General features: G+C 36.1%; 1 protein-coding gene across 1 annotated transcript; it reads left to right on the top strand.

Annotated features, from left to right (window-relative positions):
* The first annotated feature begins 201 nt into the window (after window positions 1-201).
* Window positions 202-19,349, top strand: LOC119878534 (coiled-coil domain-containing protein 144B-like). The gene is made up of 7 exons (XM_038589154.1): window positions 202-247; window positions 5,035-5,123; window positions 6,214-7,314; window positions 9,858-10,066; window positions 16,505-16,538; window positions 16,924-17,077; window positions 18,801-19,349. Exons 3-7 carry the CDS (start codon window positions 6,307-6,309, stop codon window positions 18,803-18,805), a joined length of 1,410 nt encoding a protein of 469 aa, XP_038445082.1. The 5' UTR covers window positions 202-247; window positions 5,035-5,123; window positions 6,214-6,306; the 3' UTR covers window positions 18,806-19,349.
* Window positions 19,350-19,464: the final 115 nt, after the last annotated feature.

Raw genomic sequence — 19,464 nt, 5'->3', positions numbered from 1 at the left:
GTTGGCTTTCATATTTACGTATAATTAACTACATGTCCCTTTTGTGTTTTAGAATTCTCCTGGAAAAGATCTTCTTCACTGGAAGGTAAAGCTTTTGTATTTTATTTTGAATTTTTAACTACAGATTGTATGAAATGCACCATTGTTTAATCATATTGTTTCAATAACCCATCCAGTCTACCACTAAAGTGAAAGTCTGTTCCTAATGAAGCAGTCGCAACGAGTGATAAACAAACACCCAGATCAGGTAAATTTTACAGTACAAATATACCTGTGGAAAGATGTGCACTAAACTGTTGAAATGCCCATCGTCTTCTTATACCAAATTCTTCTTTGTGTGTGTGTGTGTGTGTGGTGTGTGTATGTGAGACAATTTAATCGAAGGATGTGACATAAATAAGGTAGATGTCATTGCTGATATCCACGTTTGAACAAAAGATATTTACAAGCATAAGAAAAGAGATTTTAAAAATGTAAGCTTTAGTTCAAGTTTCTACTTTTAAGTTTTGAAATCCTAATGTCCCTGGTTTGGAATTCCTTTACTTCTAAGGGGTTCCCAGAAGTTAATTATTAGACTCTAGATTTTTCTGGTGTTCACCATACTTATTTGAATTCTGACTTTTACCCAGAGTAAAGCTTCACTTGCTACATGTCAGTTGTGTTAAATGAAGTTAAAACTTCATTTCATCTTTGTGTTGTTATATTGATCATTTTAAGCCAAACACTTGTTCTGATTGTGTGTGTGTGTTGTGGTGACTTTGATTATTAGAAATGTGGGACGGAATTAGTTGTATTCTAATATTTGGTAGACACAATCTTTTAAAAAAGTAATTCTGAACCTTTTCGGCCTAGGGTTCTTTTCTACTATTTAAAAATTATTGAGCATTCCAAAGAACGTCTGCTTAAGTGGGTTATAATCTGTTGATATTTACAATCTTAGAAATTAAAACATTTAAAACACAAGGGATACACAATCTCATGTTGTTAGCCATTAGAGCTGTGATCCACTGATCATGCGAGTTGCAATGCTATCACACATTTTATCTTTAGAAAACTTTATTGTACACTTAATAAGGAAATGAGAGTGGAAATGTCAAATAGCATTTAGTATGCTTGTGAAGATAGTTTTCACCTCTTGGATTTTGTGGAATCGATGGATCTTGGGACTCTGGGGATTCTCAGATGACATGGGAGAACTGATTTAAACCATGTACAGGGTTCATGGATGCAAAATGATAAAGGGGCCCTTGTGATGAAATGGGCATTAAAGTTTCATTTCTGCATTTCTGGCTTTTTTGTTTCCCTTGTCTTAAAGGTTTAAATCAGACCAATCTTGTTTACAAAGGGACAATAGTTTTGTTATATATTCATTTTCTGTTTCATGGCTGTTTCATGGCATTTTCTGTTTCTGTTTTTGGATCTCAGTGTGGACTGAGACTTATTTTGTTTTTACATGGAAAGGATTATATTACCCAAGTCTTTGATTTCTCATATAAATATGATATTTGTCCAAAAATTAAATTCTGAGGATGTTGGTGCATTGAGGAGAGACCATCTCATTATTATTAAAGTAGTACCATTCATCACAAGTTTTTTAAATCTCACGTCTTTAGAACACAAAATGCATATTTAAACATAAAATAAATGATTAGACATCAGTTTTGTTACTAAAAACATTCAGACCTTGAAGACTCTTAATTATTAATGGACAGAGCTTTTATGGAATATAGAATATGTAATAGAGCTTGGTGAGTGAATTAAACTGTGTAATAACAGAGAATAAAAAGAAAATGAGAGAGGAGTTAAATTCATCTGTGTGAATGCCAAGTATAGGACATATAAATATAATTAGCTACGAATGAGTAGTAAGTAGTGTGTCTGGGAGAAGAGCAGGCCTTGTGGCTGTTTCTCTAACAAAAGAATTTGTACAGATTTGTTAAGTTTGTATTGTTGTTTACATTCTAATAAAGGAAACTTTGTTTTCAGATTTTTCTGATTGTGATTCTAGTTTGTCCCTCAGTAATGAGACTTGTCAAAGAACTGGGGATTTGAAAGTTGATAATAAATGCCCATTTGTATCACAACCAATGATCAAAAAATGAGTCAGCATCCACAGAATTTGGACAGATGACCTTAATAGATAAAATATTAATATTGGAGCTATGTTTCAGTTAGAGAATTCTATGCTCCATGGCCTGTGTGAATCACTGCTACTAGAAAACAGAGCAAAAAAGGTAAAGAATCAGAGAGAGTTCAGTGTCCTCATGATTTCACCATAGTTCTGATTTTTCAAAAATAATTTTGTGGTAAAATTTACTTTGTGTTTACTCCTTTCATGCAACCTACCACCAAACAGAGCATCTTTCAGCAAGACATTTTTGCATTCTTCCTCTAACCAAAGCCACATATAAATAAGAAAGAGAATTAGGAGGAAATAATTTCTTTTAGGCTCGTATTCAGCTTTCACTTGAGAGTGGGTAGCGGGATTAGATTTAGAATTTGGGGACCAGGTTGGGAAAACTAGGTAGAGATGTAAAGATTGTTTACTCACGACGTAGTTTCTTAGCTTTATTTTTATAGCTCTAATTCATAAGTATTGGTCACACTATATTCACTGTAACAAACAAAAGCACCTTCCCAAACAGAATATTAAGATATTTCCTATATTCGCTATGACTTTATTTTGGAGTTGACTTTCCCAGCAGTAATTGGAATCATTGAGAATTTACTACATAGTGTCCTCTTCTCAGCTGTGTAGGCATAGTCCATCTCCTTGTTTGATTATTTTTATTTTACTTTTTTAGAGAGTGTCAGAAAGTAAGGAGGGAGGGATGGGCAGAAGGAGAAAGAGAATCCCAAGCAGGATCCACACTCAGCACGGAGCCCACTGCGGGACTCAGTCTCTCACAACCCTGAGATCATGACCCAAGCTGAAATCAAGAGTTGGATACTTAACTGGCTGAACAACCCAGGTGCTGTTTTATTATTTTAAATGAGTAAAGAGTTCCCAAGGAATATTGGTTTTAAGTATCAAATATCATTTAAAAAGAATATATGGAAAGTCAGTTCTAATTCTACTAAGATTTTCAGTTGATTAACCACATCTAACATGTGTTCTACTTAATGTATCAGTTAATCCAGTGTCCTTTATCAGTCATATGATCACGTCTGTACTAACATATCGTATAATATTTTTTCACCCCTGTAGTTTTGTTATTTTCTTTCTTCTAGAATTAACTCATTTTCTAAAGATTTTCAGTTATCTCCAGGAGTAGTGAGTATAGGCTGTAAATCCAAGTGTATTGATCTATACAAGTGATTTGTTTGCTGTTACTTCTTTGTGAGCTTGGTAGATCCAAGAAACAGGACTTTAAAAAGAAAACGCCTATAGGCTCCTGTACCACAGGAAAATGTGAAACAAAAACGATTACAAAATACATGCAAGCAACATAAAACAGTTCATGTAAAATATATCTCTTTTCCCTTATGCCAAGATTGTTGTTGATTCACTTAATACAGATTTATTCTGTACTGAGCCCTGATGATTTTATATTCTGAATATTTCTGGAACCATTCTGTCAGTTCAGGTGTGTATCATCTTTGTTTTGCATTACACTTTCTAATTCATCTCCTGTCTTTGATCACAGTACCCCTCACACTCATCCCTCCCCACAGTTTTTAGAGTGATCTGTCTCAAATGCATATACGACCGTGAACCACTGTTGAAAACATATTTATGTCCAGGCATCTTAAAATTACATACAAAGCTTTCATAATCTTGACTTCTGCCTAAGTCTTCATCTTTAGCCCTTTATACCGTCTGCCCTTATCTCTGGTATCCTGAACTGCTAGTGATGTCTTCCTCTGTAATCTCTCTATTTTAGACAAATATTTACCCTGTTGTGTGCTTCTCTCCCTTGTCTTACTACAGCCTTGCATGGTCTCCCCATTTTCTGCCCTCTAATCCCTTTGAATCTGTCTGACGTCACTGTTGCAGTCTCAGTTTAGGCATTATGTCTAGGAAAGCTATTCCTGACACCTTACATCTACGTGCTTCTTTAAACCCGGTCCCCTATCTATCACTTAGTGGGAACTCAGTAAGTAGTACTAAGTAACATAAAGACTTTACTTTTATAAGTACTAAGTAACATGAAGACTGAAAGATGATTTAAGAGATTGTCCCCTACAGGGATGCCTGGGCGGTTCATTCGGTTGAGTGTCCAACTCTTGATTTCAGTTCCAGTCATATCTCAGACTTGTGAGATGGAGCCCCGGGTGGAGCTCAGCACTGGGGGTGGAGCCCGCTCAAGATTCTCTCTCTCTCTCATCGAGATTGTCCCCTACAGTGTAGGAGCAAAAGAACTAGACACATAAAGAAGTAGTTTACAGTTCAGGTGGTGAAGGTGCACTAGAAAAAGCTGTAAGGTATTAAGGTAACCCCAAAGAAAGAGATGCATTTTTATCTGAGAAAGGATAGCCATAATCAAGGATGACTTTACACAGCAGTCTGAGTCCTAAAAGATGCAAGGAAATTTGTCAAGTAGTAGAGGAAAATAATTTCAGAAACGTTTACTTATTGGGCACATATACCCATAGGATGTATGTCCAGTGTATCCCAGAGGATATACACTGATAAAGACATGAAAAGTACTAATAATTTTGGAAATGATGAATAAGGTTGTGGTTGAAGCTTCAGGTGTTGTTTAAGAGGTACTGTTACAAAGTCGAGAATAATCTCTTGTGATTTTATATGTTTCTACTGGATTTTAAACTTTTGTTTCTGATTGTTTTGTTCATGGATGTTAGTGGATGAATTTGTGAATGAATCTTGGAGATGTTTGTGTGCCTTTAACCTGGTGACGTTTAGTATTTCTCAAATGGTTTGTTGAAATTTTAGATAATTAGAAGTATTTCTTAAATATTCAGCTAAAGATGAATTTAAACTCTTCAGTGATAAATGATATTTTCTATTTTTATAGAGGTAATAGCTTTTATCTAACCATTCTAAGTAGTCCATTTTAACTAAATATATAGATTTGTCATCAGAACCAGACTTAGAAGTGGCATCACAGCAAAAGCAAGAGCAAGAAAGGCCTGATAAAAGTGAAAATAACCACCCCCAGGTATGTAAAGCTTTAAATTTAAATTTCTGATTTTATATTGTTTTCCCTGCTTTTCTAATATTACATGTTTCAAGTGAAACTCTTTGAGTGGATATATTGAAGTCAATAGAGTATAATTTAATATTTAGTTTTTATAAAATTTTACGAGTTACAAAACTTAAAATGCTATGATTTTTAGTAACTAAGTTTAGCTAAACTTCATCCTTGGAATTTAGGCAAAAAAAATCTTTTGAGACAAAAATAATTCTAAATATTCTTTGCTTCTTCTATTTTTGTAACTTCTTTACATGATAAAGAAGGTAGCATCAAATATTGAGTCATGTTTAAGCAGTTGAAATTATGAGCAGTATAACAATGATGACTACTGACTTAGACTCATGTACAAGGAGTGATTATTCTCAGTGGTTCAAAGTGTCTAGTTCTCTATTTCCAGTTACAAATGCCAAGATTAAAGATTTATTCTGCTTTGTGATCTCTGTGTAGTTGACTTGAGAGAATGGGGTCGTGAAATCAGCACGATCGCCTATGTAGAATCACACCTTCCAGGATGGGACCTTTGTAGTTGGATTATAAACAATAACTCTTTCAGTTATTTCAGCACAGGAAATCCATATTATTAATATTTTTCTTATCCACTCTCAGTGGACATTACCATATATTAGAGCTGGATACAAGCAGATAATCTATAGCGATGTCTAACACTATCATAGTATATAATTTAAATTAAAATATAGGAATTTATTTTTCTTTGATGTTAATTGATATTTGCCCCCCAAAAATATAGTTTGCCTATTATCTAGGTTTCAAACTTGTAAAAACTCCTGAAATGCATTGTCGGGGCTCACTCTTTAAGATACAAGGGAATAAAGTGTTTTTAAGTTTGTAACATTAAAAATCATCTGATTCATTTTTTGGTAGATGTAACTGTATTGAATTGTTTAGTTAAGAAAAACCTGACAAAATATAAGTGAATGGATTTATGCTTTTCTTCTGTCCTCACTTCTTAGTTATAATCCAGTGACTTAGGAACAGCTAATAACTAAATTTTAATTATTTTCTATTTTTCTTTGTCCGTATTTGATTACCTAAGGATAAAGTTATTTTACAAACATGTATCCTGGCTGAAAAGACATCTGAAAGCCAAACCAAGCAAATTAACATTCCACTTGTGCAACTGCAAAATATGGCTCGAGAACCAGAAATGAATATGGAATGTGATAGACACGGTGATAGATCTGTACATTCAGAACATCCTCGTGTGCACAAGAAGTATGAGGAGATACAGATGAAACAAGGCAAATTAGATTGGAAAAATAATGTGAAACGCATGAGCAGAGAGTTAAAGCAGAAGATTGGTAAAACTTGTGAAAAGTACCAAATTATTACTCATCCTAAGTTAGAACAACTACGTGGTAATTCTAAAGAAGCAGACGTAAAGGAAATACCTCCTAATGTGACAAAAGTTACACTTGATTGTGAGGAAAAAGATGAATTGGGAGTGTCTGTCTCTGTAGTACCTCAGGCCTTTCCTGAACAAAAAGAGCCTAGTCTCGAAAATGCTATTCTCTCTCATTCATACTCTGGGTCCCCAGACTATGCTTGCCAGTCATCTTCTAAGCTCTCTTCCCATGAAAATGATAACAAACCAGGTGAGCATGTTTTTAACAAAAATGAGAGTCTTGATAGCGATCCAGAAAATAAAAAACTAAGGAACCCACTAGTTACATTTGAAGTGAAAGAAGACCAAGAGTTTGACATGCAGATGGCCAAAAGTTTGAACCAAAATACCACCAATAGTAAATTAGACACTGGATATATCCCTCCGTATAGTGACCCAGAAAGCCTTTTTGATTTGCGGCTTGCCCACTCCAATGTGGCGAAACAAATGATTCAGAAGAAAAGGCATGATACTTCTGCTATTACAAACACTTACAAGAAAACAAAACCAATACAAGACTCTTTCCAGAAGCCATTAGATGCAGATAATGACAGTACTAATAACTATAAAACTACGGAACCTGCATTAGAAAATGTGAGTTCTTCACCACGTCCTTTCAGAACATCAAAAGTATATCAAAAAGAAGAATTACAGCAAGATATGCAAAATCTGCAAAGGTTTAAGAATGAGAAAGGCATGTTACAAGTAGAACTCCTGGCTTTGGAAAAAGAGAAAGTTGAACTTCAAAAAGAGGTAGAGAGATTCACTTTGCTGCTGCTCTTTTGATTTTTTTGTCTTTGTCAATTATCTGAGCCATTTTGATTTTCCGCTTAAGAAAAAAGCTCATGTATAAAATGGGGTCATCTGAATATATAATTGTGTTCAGAAATAATATTATTTCTGCTATCTAAATGATAGGAATGCAGGAAAACATAAGATTTGTGTTCCTTAAGTTTCTTTTCAGTTTCCCAAGTGGCGTGTGAACTGGGAAGCTCTTTTCGCTATGCACCCTGTGACCTCATGAACCAGAGTAACCGTAGAGAAAATTGCTTTAAAAATGCGATTATCTTGGGGTGCCTGGGGGGCACGGTCAGTTGAGAGTCCTAGTCTTGTTTTTGGCTTGGGTTGTGATGTCAGGGTTGTGAAGAGGAGCCCCACGTCAGGCTCTGTGCTCAGCATGGAGTCTGCTTGAGTTTCTCTCTCCCGCTGTGCCTCTCTCATGCTATCAGTCTTGTTCTCTAAAATACATAGATCTTTAAAAAATATATCATAATATCTAGGATTTTTATCTATTGGCTTAAATATAAGTTGCACTTCTATAAACAATAAAATGGAAAAGAAGTTGGGATGCCTGGGTGGGTGGCTCACCTGTTGAGTGTCTGCCTTTGGCTCAGGGTATGATCCCGGGATCTGGGATTGAGTCCCACATCAGGTTCCCTGCATGGAGTCTGCTTCCCCCTCTGCCTGTGTCTCTGCTTCTCTGTGTGTGTGTCCCTGATGAATAAATAAATAAAATCTTTAAAATAAATGAATACATACCATGGAAAAGAAGCAATAACTAAGGGAAGGGATATAAACAAATATTTCATCTAAACCAATCTATTTATTGCTTCTGTTTATTGCTTCAGTATGTGTAGTCTTCTCTGCTTTCCTCAAACTCTTGGAACTTCAAATTCCAACACGACCACTTTTTGAGAACAAATATTTGCATTATCACCAGTTTTTTTCTCCCATGTTTTTAAAAACAGACTCCTTTTTTTCTTTTAGGATTTATTTATTTATTTACTTATTTATTTACTTATTTATTTGAGTGTGTGAGCAGGGTGAAGGGGGTAGAGGGAGAGAGAAAGGGAGAGAAGCAAACTCCCCAGTGAGCGTGGAGCCTGAAGCGGAGCTCAATCCCATGACCAGGAGATCATGACCTGAACTGCAATCAAGAGCTGGAGGCCCAACTAACTGTGCCACTCAGGCATCAACTCTACATTAAAAAAAAAAAAAAAAATTTTTTTTTTTAGATTTTATTTGACACCGAGAGAGAGAACACAAACGGGAGCAGGTGTAGGAGGGAAAGGGAGAAGCACGCTCCTGGTGGAGCAGGAAGCCTGATGCACGGGTCTTGATCCCAGATCCCGGGGATCATGACCTGAGCCAAAGGCAGATGTTTAACTGACTGAGCCACCCAGGTGACCACGTGTGTGTGTGTGTGTGTATACACATATATGTGTTTGTTTAATCATCATTCTCAGGTGTTTTTGTTGAATCAAACCTTTACATTTTGTTTAATAAAGTATGATATATTTTGACACATACGACTTTTATCATGTAGGTAGCATAGATTTTCAGCAAACCTTCAGTATTTGACTCTAAGGGAGAAAACTGATGTTTGAGGTGAAAAATAAACAAAATCTAGAGATATCCTCCATTAAAATAAAAATTAGCTAAGCGCCTCATCCCCAATTAAGGTATTAAATTACTGTGCCAAAGTCACACTTTTAGCATAGCTGATTAATAAACTTGTTGGGTCATTTATTTGATTCAGCATCAAGGAATTGTATCATCTCTTTGATGCTAGGTAATGCCACTTTAGGAACTTTGGACAAATCATGTAACCTTTTTTGGTTTTATTCCCATTATCAATAGAAAATGGGATTAAAGTTGATAATTACTTTTATACCCTCTAGCTATAAAATTTTATGGTTATGGAATGTGAAATTTGGGGAGCATTACTCATTTCCCAAAATTCTACACTAATATCAGTTTTGCTCCTTTTATGTTGTGGTGAACTTTGGTTCACATATTTTAATGAACACTGTGACTTTTTTGATAGCCCTGGGATCCAAATGAAAAAAGAATTATAAAAGGCAGTTGGGGAAAGAATAGCTCAGTGCAGAAATGGAAAGCTTCGTCTTTGTTCCTGGAGCATCACAATGTCACATCCTTTGAATCTGTCGGTGTAAGCAAAATCCAGATGGTAAAGACGGAAGAGGACAGATTTTTGTGTCTTTTTATTTCTTTATATCTGCTGGTCAGATGGGGAGAAGTTGGGAATGTTAGGTGGCAAAGTGTAGATATGAACACAAAATTAAGAAAGTCCTTTTTGGAATTCTGGAAAATTATGTTGTTCTATTCCAACAGAAATGAAGCAGAATTTCCAAAAATTGCAATTACATGTAATGATAAAGTTAAGTGCAAGATAGTTTTATTGATTAAAATTACATTAAAGAGTCAAATGATACAATTAATGAAAAAAGTTCTTTTTAATGAATGAAGTTGTAACTATCAAATTTCCATTCAAGACTGGAAAAGAAAGGAAGCAGCACACGAGTAATAAAATGGAAGGAGCAGAAAACATATATGATGCTGCTGCTGCTGCTGCTCCTGTTCTTGGTACTGCTCTTGCTGTTGCTGCTGCTGCTGCTCCTGCTGCTGGACTAATTCAACAAAGAAAGACTGGAGAAACTGATAACCACCTGTTTCCTACTACGCAGAATGAAGATTCTGATAGGTAAGCCTATAGCAATATTTAAACAGTAGATAATTATTATTTTTCTATAAAACAAATTCTGTTTGGAACTAATGTTCATGTTTAACACATTTTATATTTTTAGTAGAGATATTCCACCCAGGGTGCTAAACAGAAAAAGGCAAAGACCTTAAGGTATCAAATTGTTTTGCAGGCATAGTGATAAATATTTAACTAAAAAAAAAAATAACCTAGGTTAGCAAATGTAAGGAAAAAGTCATTCTCATACACTGTTAGGTGAAAATTGTCAGATCCGTTGCACCTGAGTGGCTAAGTGGTTGAACGTCTGCCTTTGGCTCAGGTTGTGATCTCGGGGTCGTGGGATCGAGTCCTGCATCAGGCTTCCCATGAGGAGCCTGCTTCTCCATCTGCCCATGTCTCTGCCTCACTCTGTGTCTCCTGAATAAATAAATAAAAATCTTTAAAAGAGAGAGAGAGGAAGAAAATTGACAAATCCTTTCTGAAGAGTGATGTAGCAGTGCATTTCATATTTCACATATGCTGTCCCTATATCCCAACAGCTTCATCGCCAGGAGTAGATCCTATAGGAAAACATGACTTGTGTCAACACTTAGACACACATATTCTAAGAACATTTATTATATATTATTATATTTATAAAATTTGACAGATATATTAAGAATACTTAAACATGTTACATATATATGTTAAGATTATCTATCAAAAACTTGGAGGGAGTCTAACTCTCCATCCATAAGGAAGTAAGTTTTCACACCTATAAAATAATGCAGCATGTAACTATCTGAGAAAATGAATTTAGGTCTGCAGGGTTTTGATTGTTTAACAAATTTAAAATTTTTAATTTTTATTTTTATTTATTCATGAGAGACAGAGAGAGAGAGAGGCAGGCAGAGACACAGGCAGAGGGAGAAGCAGGCTCCATGCAGGGAGCCTGATGTGGGACTCGATCCCGGGACTCCAGGATCACACCCTGGGCTGGAGGCAGGCGCTAAACTGCCAAGCCACCCAGGGATCCCCCAAAGTATATTTAAAGTGTTTGGTTTGATGTCTTACAATAACTTTAGAATACTTTTAATATCTGCTGAGTTGCAAAAGGAAGTTACCTGCTACACTGGCACTCTACCTTATTACCAACAAAACTGCTAATTATTAGGTTTTTGGTTTTGGTTCCCAATGCACGAGTGCTCAAATGTTGGACTCTCAAATTGATCTGAATATTACTACGAAGAGATTTCACGTGGCAACTTGTCCCATATTCTGTATAAACATTTGATCCCTATGCTATAAACCAAGAGGTTGTTAATGCAGTGAATCTTCTTTTTCAGGCACTTTGCATACAGGCTATTATTTTTCCTTTAAAAATGTTTTTAAGATTATTTATTTGAGAGAGAGAGTGTGTGAGTGCAGGGAGCGGCAGAGGCAGAGGGAGAAGCGGGGAGCCTGAAGTGGGGCTGATCCCGGGACTCCAGGGTCATGATCTGAGCCGAAGGCAGACGCTTTACCGACTGAGCTAACCAGGCGCCCCTTATTCTTCCATTTTAAAGAGCATATATTTCAACATGCACCACATCATATTTTTCAATAGTGACTTCATATTATATAATCTTCGAAAATTCACTTTCCATTAATTCTAAACACAGTGGATCTATTAAAACATAAGTCAGATTATGTCCTCCTCTGCTCAAAACCTAATGGCCTCCCATTCACTCAAGTTCTTTCTAATAGCTACAAGGCCTTATGTGACTTGTTCATCTCGGGTCCCTCCCTATCCTTTCCTCCCTCTGTCTCTCTGATTTGAACTACTTTCTATCCCTTTCCTTCTGTTCAGCCACACTTGAATTTCTCACTATTCTTACCCCCCACCCTCATTATAAACACTTCAGGCATACCTCTGTACTTGCTATAAACTCTCTGTGGAGTGCTTTTCTCTCAGGTATCCTCATGGCTTACTCCTTGCTCCCTCTTTTTCTCCCTGGTTTTTGCTTCAAGGTCACTTTCTCAGCAAGGCCCTTCTTGGTTTATCCTGACTAGTATTTCGACCACCCCTTTTGCTACAACACATTGAAATTTGATTTCTCTGCTTTAGTTTTTCTCCTCTCATACTGTGTAGTTTGCCTAGGTAGTTTATTGTTACTATGTTTACTATCCTCGTGAGTAGGGTTTTTTCTGTTCATGGCCGTGTCCTCAGTGCTTAGAGAACATTCTAGCATATATAGTGCTATTCAATAAATGTTTGTTGAGTGAATGGAGTTTAACTAAACCGTGTGTATTGTTTTTAACATAATACCAATTCTCACTTAAACAGAAAGAACGGCTGGCATGGATCCATTCTGACAATTTAACCTGTCCGTTATCTGCATTTTGTGGATTACTTGCGCCTAATCTTGTGGTTACTTGCTACTTATTCTTTTACTGGTATTTATGTTAGTTTTAATTATAGTAGAATGGAACAAAGGAAGAGCAAACTTCATTTATGTTTCATTAAGGAAAATGAAATGTGGTGGTAAATTATTATAGGACTTTAAACATTTTTGCCAGAGGATATGAGCCCTCAATATCTGAAATATAAAGGTGAAGTCGGAATTTACTGCTGACTAATAAGAGGGAGCTATGCTGGCCACTTACACTCTTTTCTGACAGAGTAGTCTTCACTTTCTATATACAGTTTCAGGAAAAGTGGAGTTTAAGACTTGGGAGACTTTTCAGAGAATTAAGTGGTTTGTCATCATCTGAAGCACCATGGTAATTTGGGTAAGACTGTTGATTGGTTGGCACTCAAGGCATGCGTATTGGAGTGATTTTGTCCCACATTGGCTATACTTCATGAGGGAGAAGCTGACATTGGTTGGCTAGTGAGTGAGGACAGATGGCATTGATCATTACAAACATTTAAAACTGGTTCTGATGGGTTCTCGTTACCATGGCTGCATGTTAGCATTCCCCCGCCAACATAACTTTGAGGTGTCTTTAACCAGTTGTTTTCTATTTAAAAGTTGCTTCTATTAACTGTTTTCAAAATGAAAGCTATTTCGTATCCATAATTACAGATTTACTTCTGAAATTTGGGTCGAGAAGAATTGTTTAATAATTGCTTTCAGGAAGATCCATCTTTTTTGGATGTTTAATTTAACTAGAAGAGTTATCTGTATGGCAGTTTTAAAACAGTAATTGCTGGTTTTGTTTTTTTTTTTCAGTATTGATAATCTCCTATGGAAAAATTCAGTCTTTTTGTAAATTTACATAGCTATATGCTCATAATATTTTCTTGCATGTATTTAGTCCATGAAAAAAAATATAATTTTCTGTTGGTAAATCAGCTTTTTGTATTAGGATTAGATACTAGGCTAAAAGTATGCACAAGTTACCAAAACATTTTCTTTTTCTTTGTCCCTTTAAAATTATTTTTAAAAATGTATTTATTAGAGAGAGAGAGAGAGAGAGAGAGAGAGAGAGAGAGAGAAAGAAAGAAAGAAAGAGCGAGCAAGTGGGGAGAGAGAGAAAGAGATGGAGAGAGGATCTCAAGCAGACCTGGGGGTGATTCCACGACCTTGAGATCATGACCTGAGCCAAAACCAAGTCAGACACTTAAACTGACTAAGCCCTTCCAGCTATTCATTAAACTTCTCATTTTGTTTATGTAGTGTATTCCTCATTTTATTGAATTAACTGTTTTTTAAAGATTTTATTCATTTATTTTAGCGAGAGAAAGTGTGTGAGCTAGGGGGGAATAGCAGAGGGAGAGGGACACTGTGCTGAGTGTAAGCCTGATGCAGGGCTCAATCTCATGACCCTGAGATGAAATCAAGCGTCAGACACTTAATTGCCTGACCCACCCAGGCACCCCTGAATTGGCTTTTTGTGTTTTCTGGTAGCTCCTTGAATTTCCTTAAGACTGAGATTTTGAAATCTTTCTTGGATAAATTACAGATCTCCACGTGTCTGAGATTGATTACAGGAAGATTATTGTAATCCTTTGTTGGTGTCATATTTCCTTGATTTTGTCATATCCTTTTGCATTGCTGTCTTTGCCTTTGAAGTAGCAGTCACCTCCTCCAGTCTTTAATGACTACCGCTCCCATGTGTCCAAACCTGATTGTTTTGCTCTGGTGATGTGCTAGAACTTCTCTACAGGAAAGCTGGTTTTCCACGAAGACTCTCTACCCCCATGGGTGATTATCTAAGTGTTTTCCAGGGGCTCCCAGATGGTGGCTGTGAGGGTGAGGGTGGCGCCAATTTATGGGCTTTTGCCGGATCCACAGCTGGGTGTGTAGTGCGTATGCCTGTTACCCGATGCATGGGCAGATGAGACTTTTCCCCCGTGCCTTGGTGAATGGCACTTGATTCCACAGGTCCTACACAGGCAGTTTTGTCCCCACAAATGACATTGTATCATAATTGTATATGTGTATTTCCTTGCATATGGTTGCACTTCATACTGTTCTATGAATTAATAAATGAATTCAGATGGGTAACAGATGTTTACAAAAAAATATTTTTATTCCTTACCAGTAAAATTATTAGAAAATATTGGCTTTCTAATGGATATTTTAATTGGATTTTTGTTTTAAGTAATGATCCTGGTTTGTCTATCATGGAAATAAAGATAAAAATGTAAAGTGGGCATCAAAAGCATCTGTGATTACACCAGGCTTTGAGGAGGCCGATTCCCTAACTGGTAGTCTACTACGAGTGAGTAATGACAACAGTCTAAGTGAAATGGATTAGGATGAAAGAAGGTAAAATCCCATAAATTCTTTATTTCCCTCTGAAGGAACGTTAACTATGATTATTATATAAGTAAAACACTGTAATATAGTGTCGTACAGGCTGAGGGAAGAAATACTCAAGTATATCAAAAACACCACTTGATAGGTTAGGATGAGGAGGAGTGACTTTTTTTTTTAAGATTTCATGTATTTATTTGTGAGAGACAGAGAGAGAGGCAGAGACATAGGCAGAGGGAGAAGCAGGTTCCCTGTGGGGAGCCCAAAGCAGAACTCGATCCCAGATCAGGATATGAGTTTTGTGGTAAGAGGTTGTTTATTTAGAATCAGTTCCATCGTGCAGTATTCTCATATAATTGAATATTCAGATACTATCCTTCATCGATTGAAAAAAATATATATATATATAAAATAGTAAATATACAGACACATAGGCGATTCTGAATAGAACTAATCATTTCTTGATAGGTTTGAAGGTATTCAGTACCTTTGACAGTATCATGAATAGCTATGATTTTGTGAGGGGCTTTGGAGTATCTGATTATATTAAGTTAATATTTGTTTACGTTCTGGGGAAAGGGGAATGGTTTTGTTTATTTACAATATGTTTATTTACAATTGAAAAACTATTCATCTATCATAGATTATTACTTTTGGATTATAAAGTTCTAAATTACAAGAGCCACGGTTACTGTACCAGCAGCGTCATTGACACATATTGTGTGCTTCATGAGTAATTGTTGAATCCATGAATGAACATTTGAATGAGTAAAGGAATGCCCATTAATGAACTTCTTTAGACGAATTAAATCTTTAGTTTATTGAAAGTAGATTTTCAATACTGCCTAGGTATGAAGTGTTTTAATTAAAAAATGTGTGTGGGATGCCGGGGTCGCACAGCAGTTGAGTGTCTTGCCTTGGGCTCAGGGCGTGATCCTGGGGTCCGACACCAGGCTCCTTGTGGGGGAGCCTGTTTCTCCCTCTGTATGTCTCTGCCTGTCTCTCTCTGTGTGTCTCTCTAGTGAAGGAATAAATAAATAAAATCTTTTAAAAAAATAAAAAATTAAAAATGTATGTAAGATTCAGAAATTATTTCTAGAATAATTATAGCTAGAAATGGAATAATACTATAGATTCAATTGGTATCACATTACTTAGAAATACTTAACTTACTTTTACCACATATTTTAAAACACATGTTTGGAAGGGACATTTCCTGGACTTGAGTTCTGGGTGGTCTGCTCCTACCAGGTGTATGGGCTTGGGGAGGTTCCTTAGAATTTCTGTGCCTCATTTGCTTCCTGTGAAAAGATACCCAGTATAATTGCCTACTTCATACGGTTTGTGTAAGGCCTAAAAACCCTTTAGGATATGTAAACTGTCCCAAATAATGCATAGTAGTTGCACAGTAAAACTTCAAAACACTAATATCACGATTATTTAAAAAGGGCTTATGTCATTAAAAAAACAGTTTGCACTTTCCAAATTGATTTAGTGAAAACTTGTTTTTATTGAAAATGACAACAAAAAATGTGGTATATTTACCCCTATCAAATAATGTAAGTAACATTATGATTTTCCTTTACTTCTGCAATTTTGATCTAAATTTAATACTTTGTTAATATTGCTATTAATATTGCTTAAATATGCTTTAAATATTCTTTGTATTTCAAGTATTTAATATTTTCCTGAAAAGAATCCTTCCTCTTTTTAGACCTGCAAAGAAAACATCTAAGGAAAAGAACAAGGTAGACAAACAAAATATATAATTCTATTTCATTTATGATATATTTTTATTATATTATAATTCTATTTCATTCATGATATATTTTTATTATATTATTTTGATATTTCATATTTATCAGAAACATTATTCCATGGTAAAAAAAAAGTTACTTTATGAAACGCATAGTGAAAAAATGAAAATTTTCCTTTGTTGTATAGACATCTGCTGTGAAAAAATTATTCAGAAACACCAATTATTGATAAAGGTCTTTTTGATAAAAATCAGTTCTTTTAAAAAGTACCTATGTTTTTGCTTTTATAAAAAGATGGATATTTGTCATCTTTCTACACTTAGTATATTTTATAAATATTAGGATGACATTTTGAAATAATATTATTTATTTGTAGGTCAAAAAGCAAGTGAATTCTGCGGAGCATCTTGATGATGAGCATCTTGATGACTTAACTCAGTCATCTGAAGCAGCTTCAGAGGATTGCAAGTTGCAATACTCTGATTATAAGAGTTCCCTGTTGCTCATTGAACTTGGCATGGATTGTAAAGGTAGGGCCGTCGTATAAATATAAAGCCTTTTTCTGTATATATGGTTGTAGTAATATGTGCACATCTCGTCTAGCGCTGCGCCACACAACACTGAGGAGTTATAGAGCTACTCATCTCAGAAGTATGTTTTATATTAAAATAGAGAACTATTGAATACTCTCAGCCAAAGAACTATAATTTCCAGGGATCCCTGGGTGGCGCAGCGGTTTGGCGCCTGCCTTTGGCCCAGGGTGCGATCCTGGAGACCCGGATCGAATCCCACGTCGGGCTCCCGGTGCATGGAGCCTGCTTCTCCTTCTGCCTATGTCTCTGCCTCTCTCTCTCTCTCTCTCTCTCTCTCTCTCTGTGTGACTATCATAAATAAATAAAAATTAAAAAAAAAAGAACTATAATTTCCATTATGGTTGTCCACGTGGGAATGGCACACTTGATGTGTTTGTGAACTCTGCTTCTCTTCTGTGTCTTCACCCAAGGTCAGGTTACCATTATTTTTCTCCTAGATTACTGAGCTAACCTCAGGACTGTTTTCCCTGCCATTCCACCTCTCAGGATCTTGGTGTACACTGCAACCATAATTACTATACATTTTTAAAAATTTACATTTCATCACGTTACCCCCTTGCTTAAAGCTTAGCTATTACTACTTAATGCTATGAGGTGAAAGACCATAGGCCACTAGCTTCATCTTGTATGGTTTCATATCCATCTTTCCATCCATGTCTCAGCCACTGTCTTAGATGGTTTTTCATATAATAGAGGCTTTCTTTCTCCAACAGCCCTAGTTAGGTAAACTTCACGTGTATGAAGTATATAATTTGATAGTTTTGTCATATATATACACATGTGAAACCATAACTGTAATTTAGACAGTTAACATATCCATCACTCTTAAGTCTCCTGTCTCTTCATATTGCCTTATTATGAAACTGCCAAATTGTTTTCTAAAGTCATTGTACTATTTTCTAAACCCACCAGCAGTGTGTGAGGGTTTCTAACTCCTCCATCTATATTTATCAGTACTTAGTATGATCAGTTTTTTTATCGTAGCCATGGATGGGTATGGTGTATATATGTATACACACACACACACACACACACACATAAATACATATATATGTGTATAAATATATACATTTATGGTTGTAATATACATTTCCCTAATAACTGATAATGTTGAGCTTATTTAACATCTGTATATCTTCATTGAGCTGTCAAAATTTTTGTCATTTAAAAAGTTAGGTTTCTTATTTGTCGAGTGTTGATAAATCTTTGTTTTTGTTTTTGATATCTTATTATTTTTTTAAATTGGAGTTCAATTTGCCAACAGATAGCATAACACCCAATGCTCATCCCATCAAGTGTCCCCCCCTCAGTGCCCATCACCCAGTCACCCCAACCCCTCTCCCACCTCCCTTTCCACCATGCCGTGTTTGTTTCCGAGAATTAGGAGTCTCTCATGTTCTGTCACCGTCCCTGATATTTTCACTCATTTTCTCTCCTTTCCGCTTTATTCCCTTTCACTATTTTTCTAACAAAAAGACCAAAATTCACATAGTATCGGTGTACTGCTCTGCTCTCTTGATCTCTCTAATTCTATTATCTCCTTTGTTAACCTTTAAATTGGCTTCGGGTCTCTTCTGATTTGTTTAGCATGTATTTATCTGGGGTCATTCTTGATATTTTTCTATTCTGTTCTCTCACTCATCTCTTCTTCTCTGGACAGAATGACAAGATGGAAAAACTCACCGCCACAAAGAAAACAAGAGGTAGTACTGACTGCCCAGAACCTAAGCAGCATGGATAGAAGGAAGAGGCTGGAGCGAGAGTTCAGAATAATGACCATCAAGATAATAGCTGGGCTTAAAAGACACACAGAGGACACTAGAGAATGCCTTTCTGGAGAAATAAAACAACTGATATCTAATCAAGTTGAGATAAAAAAGGCTAATCTTAGTGAGATGCGATAAAAAATGAAGGTTCTAACTGCTAGGATAAATGAGGCTTCACAGAGAAGTAGTGATATAGAAGACAAAACAATGGAGAATAAAGAACCTGAGGAAAAGCAAGAGAAACAACCACTGGACGATGACAGGAGAATTTGAGAGATGAGTCGTACCACACAGCAAAACAATGTTAGAATAATGGGGATCCCAGAAAAAGAGGGGAAGGAGGGGGCAGAAGGCATATTTGAGCAAATTATAGCAGAGATCTTCCCTCATCTGGGGAAAGAAACAGGCACTCAAGTGCCAGGAGGCACAGAGAACCTTCCTCAAAATCAATAAAAAATAGGTTAATATCTCCAAGCAAAACTTGCAAATTTCAGACACAAAGAGAAAATCCTGAAAGCAGCTTGGAACACGAGGCCCTGAACCAAGAAGGAGAGAAAT

The sequence above is a fragment of the Canis lupus genome, unplaced genomic scaffold (genome assembly GCF_011100685.1).
Source record: "Canis lupus familiaris isolate Mischka breed German Shepherd unplaced genomic scaffold, alternate assembly UU_Cfam_GSD_1.0 chrUn_S1699H1893, whole genome shotgun sequence".
Classification (NCBI taxonomy): Eukaryota; Metazoa; Chordata; class Mammalia; order Carnivora; family Canidae; genus Canis; species Canis lupus.
The sequence above is the reverse complement of the archived record's forward strand: the minus strand, read 5'-3'. Positions and strand labels throughout refer to the sequence as shown.

What these genes read in the sequence shown, in the direction of transcription:
- LOC119878534 (XM_038589154.1), top strand. Translation starts at nt 6,307, where the DNA reads ATGGCTCGAGAACCAGAAATGAATATGGAATGTGATAGACACGGTGAT. An exon ending in AAGTTGAACTTCAAAAAGAG is followed by an intron (nt 7,315 to 9,857) that starts GTAGAGAGATTC and finishes TTTCCATTCAAG; the next exon opens with ACTGGAAAAGAAAGGAAGCA. An exon ending in CAGAATGAAGATTCTGATAG is followed by an intron (nt 10,067 to 16,504) that starts GTAAGCCTATAG and finishes TCCTCTTTTTAG; the next exon opens with ACCTGCAAAGAAAACATCTA.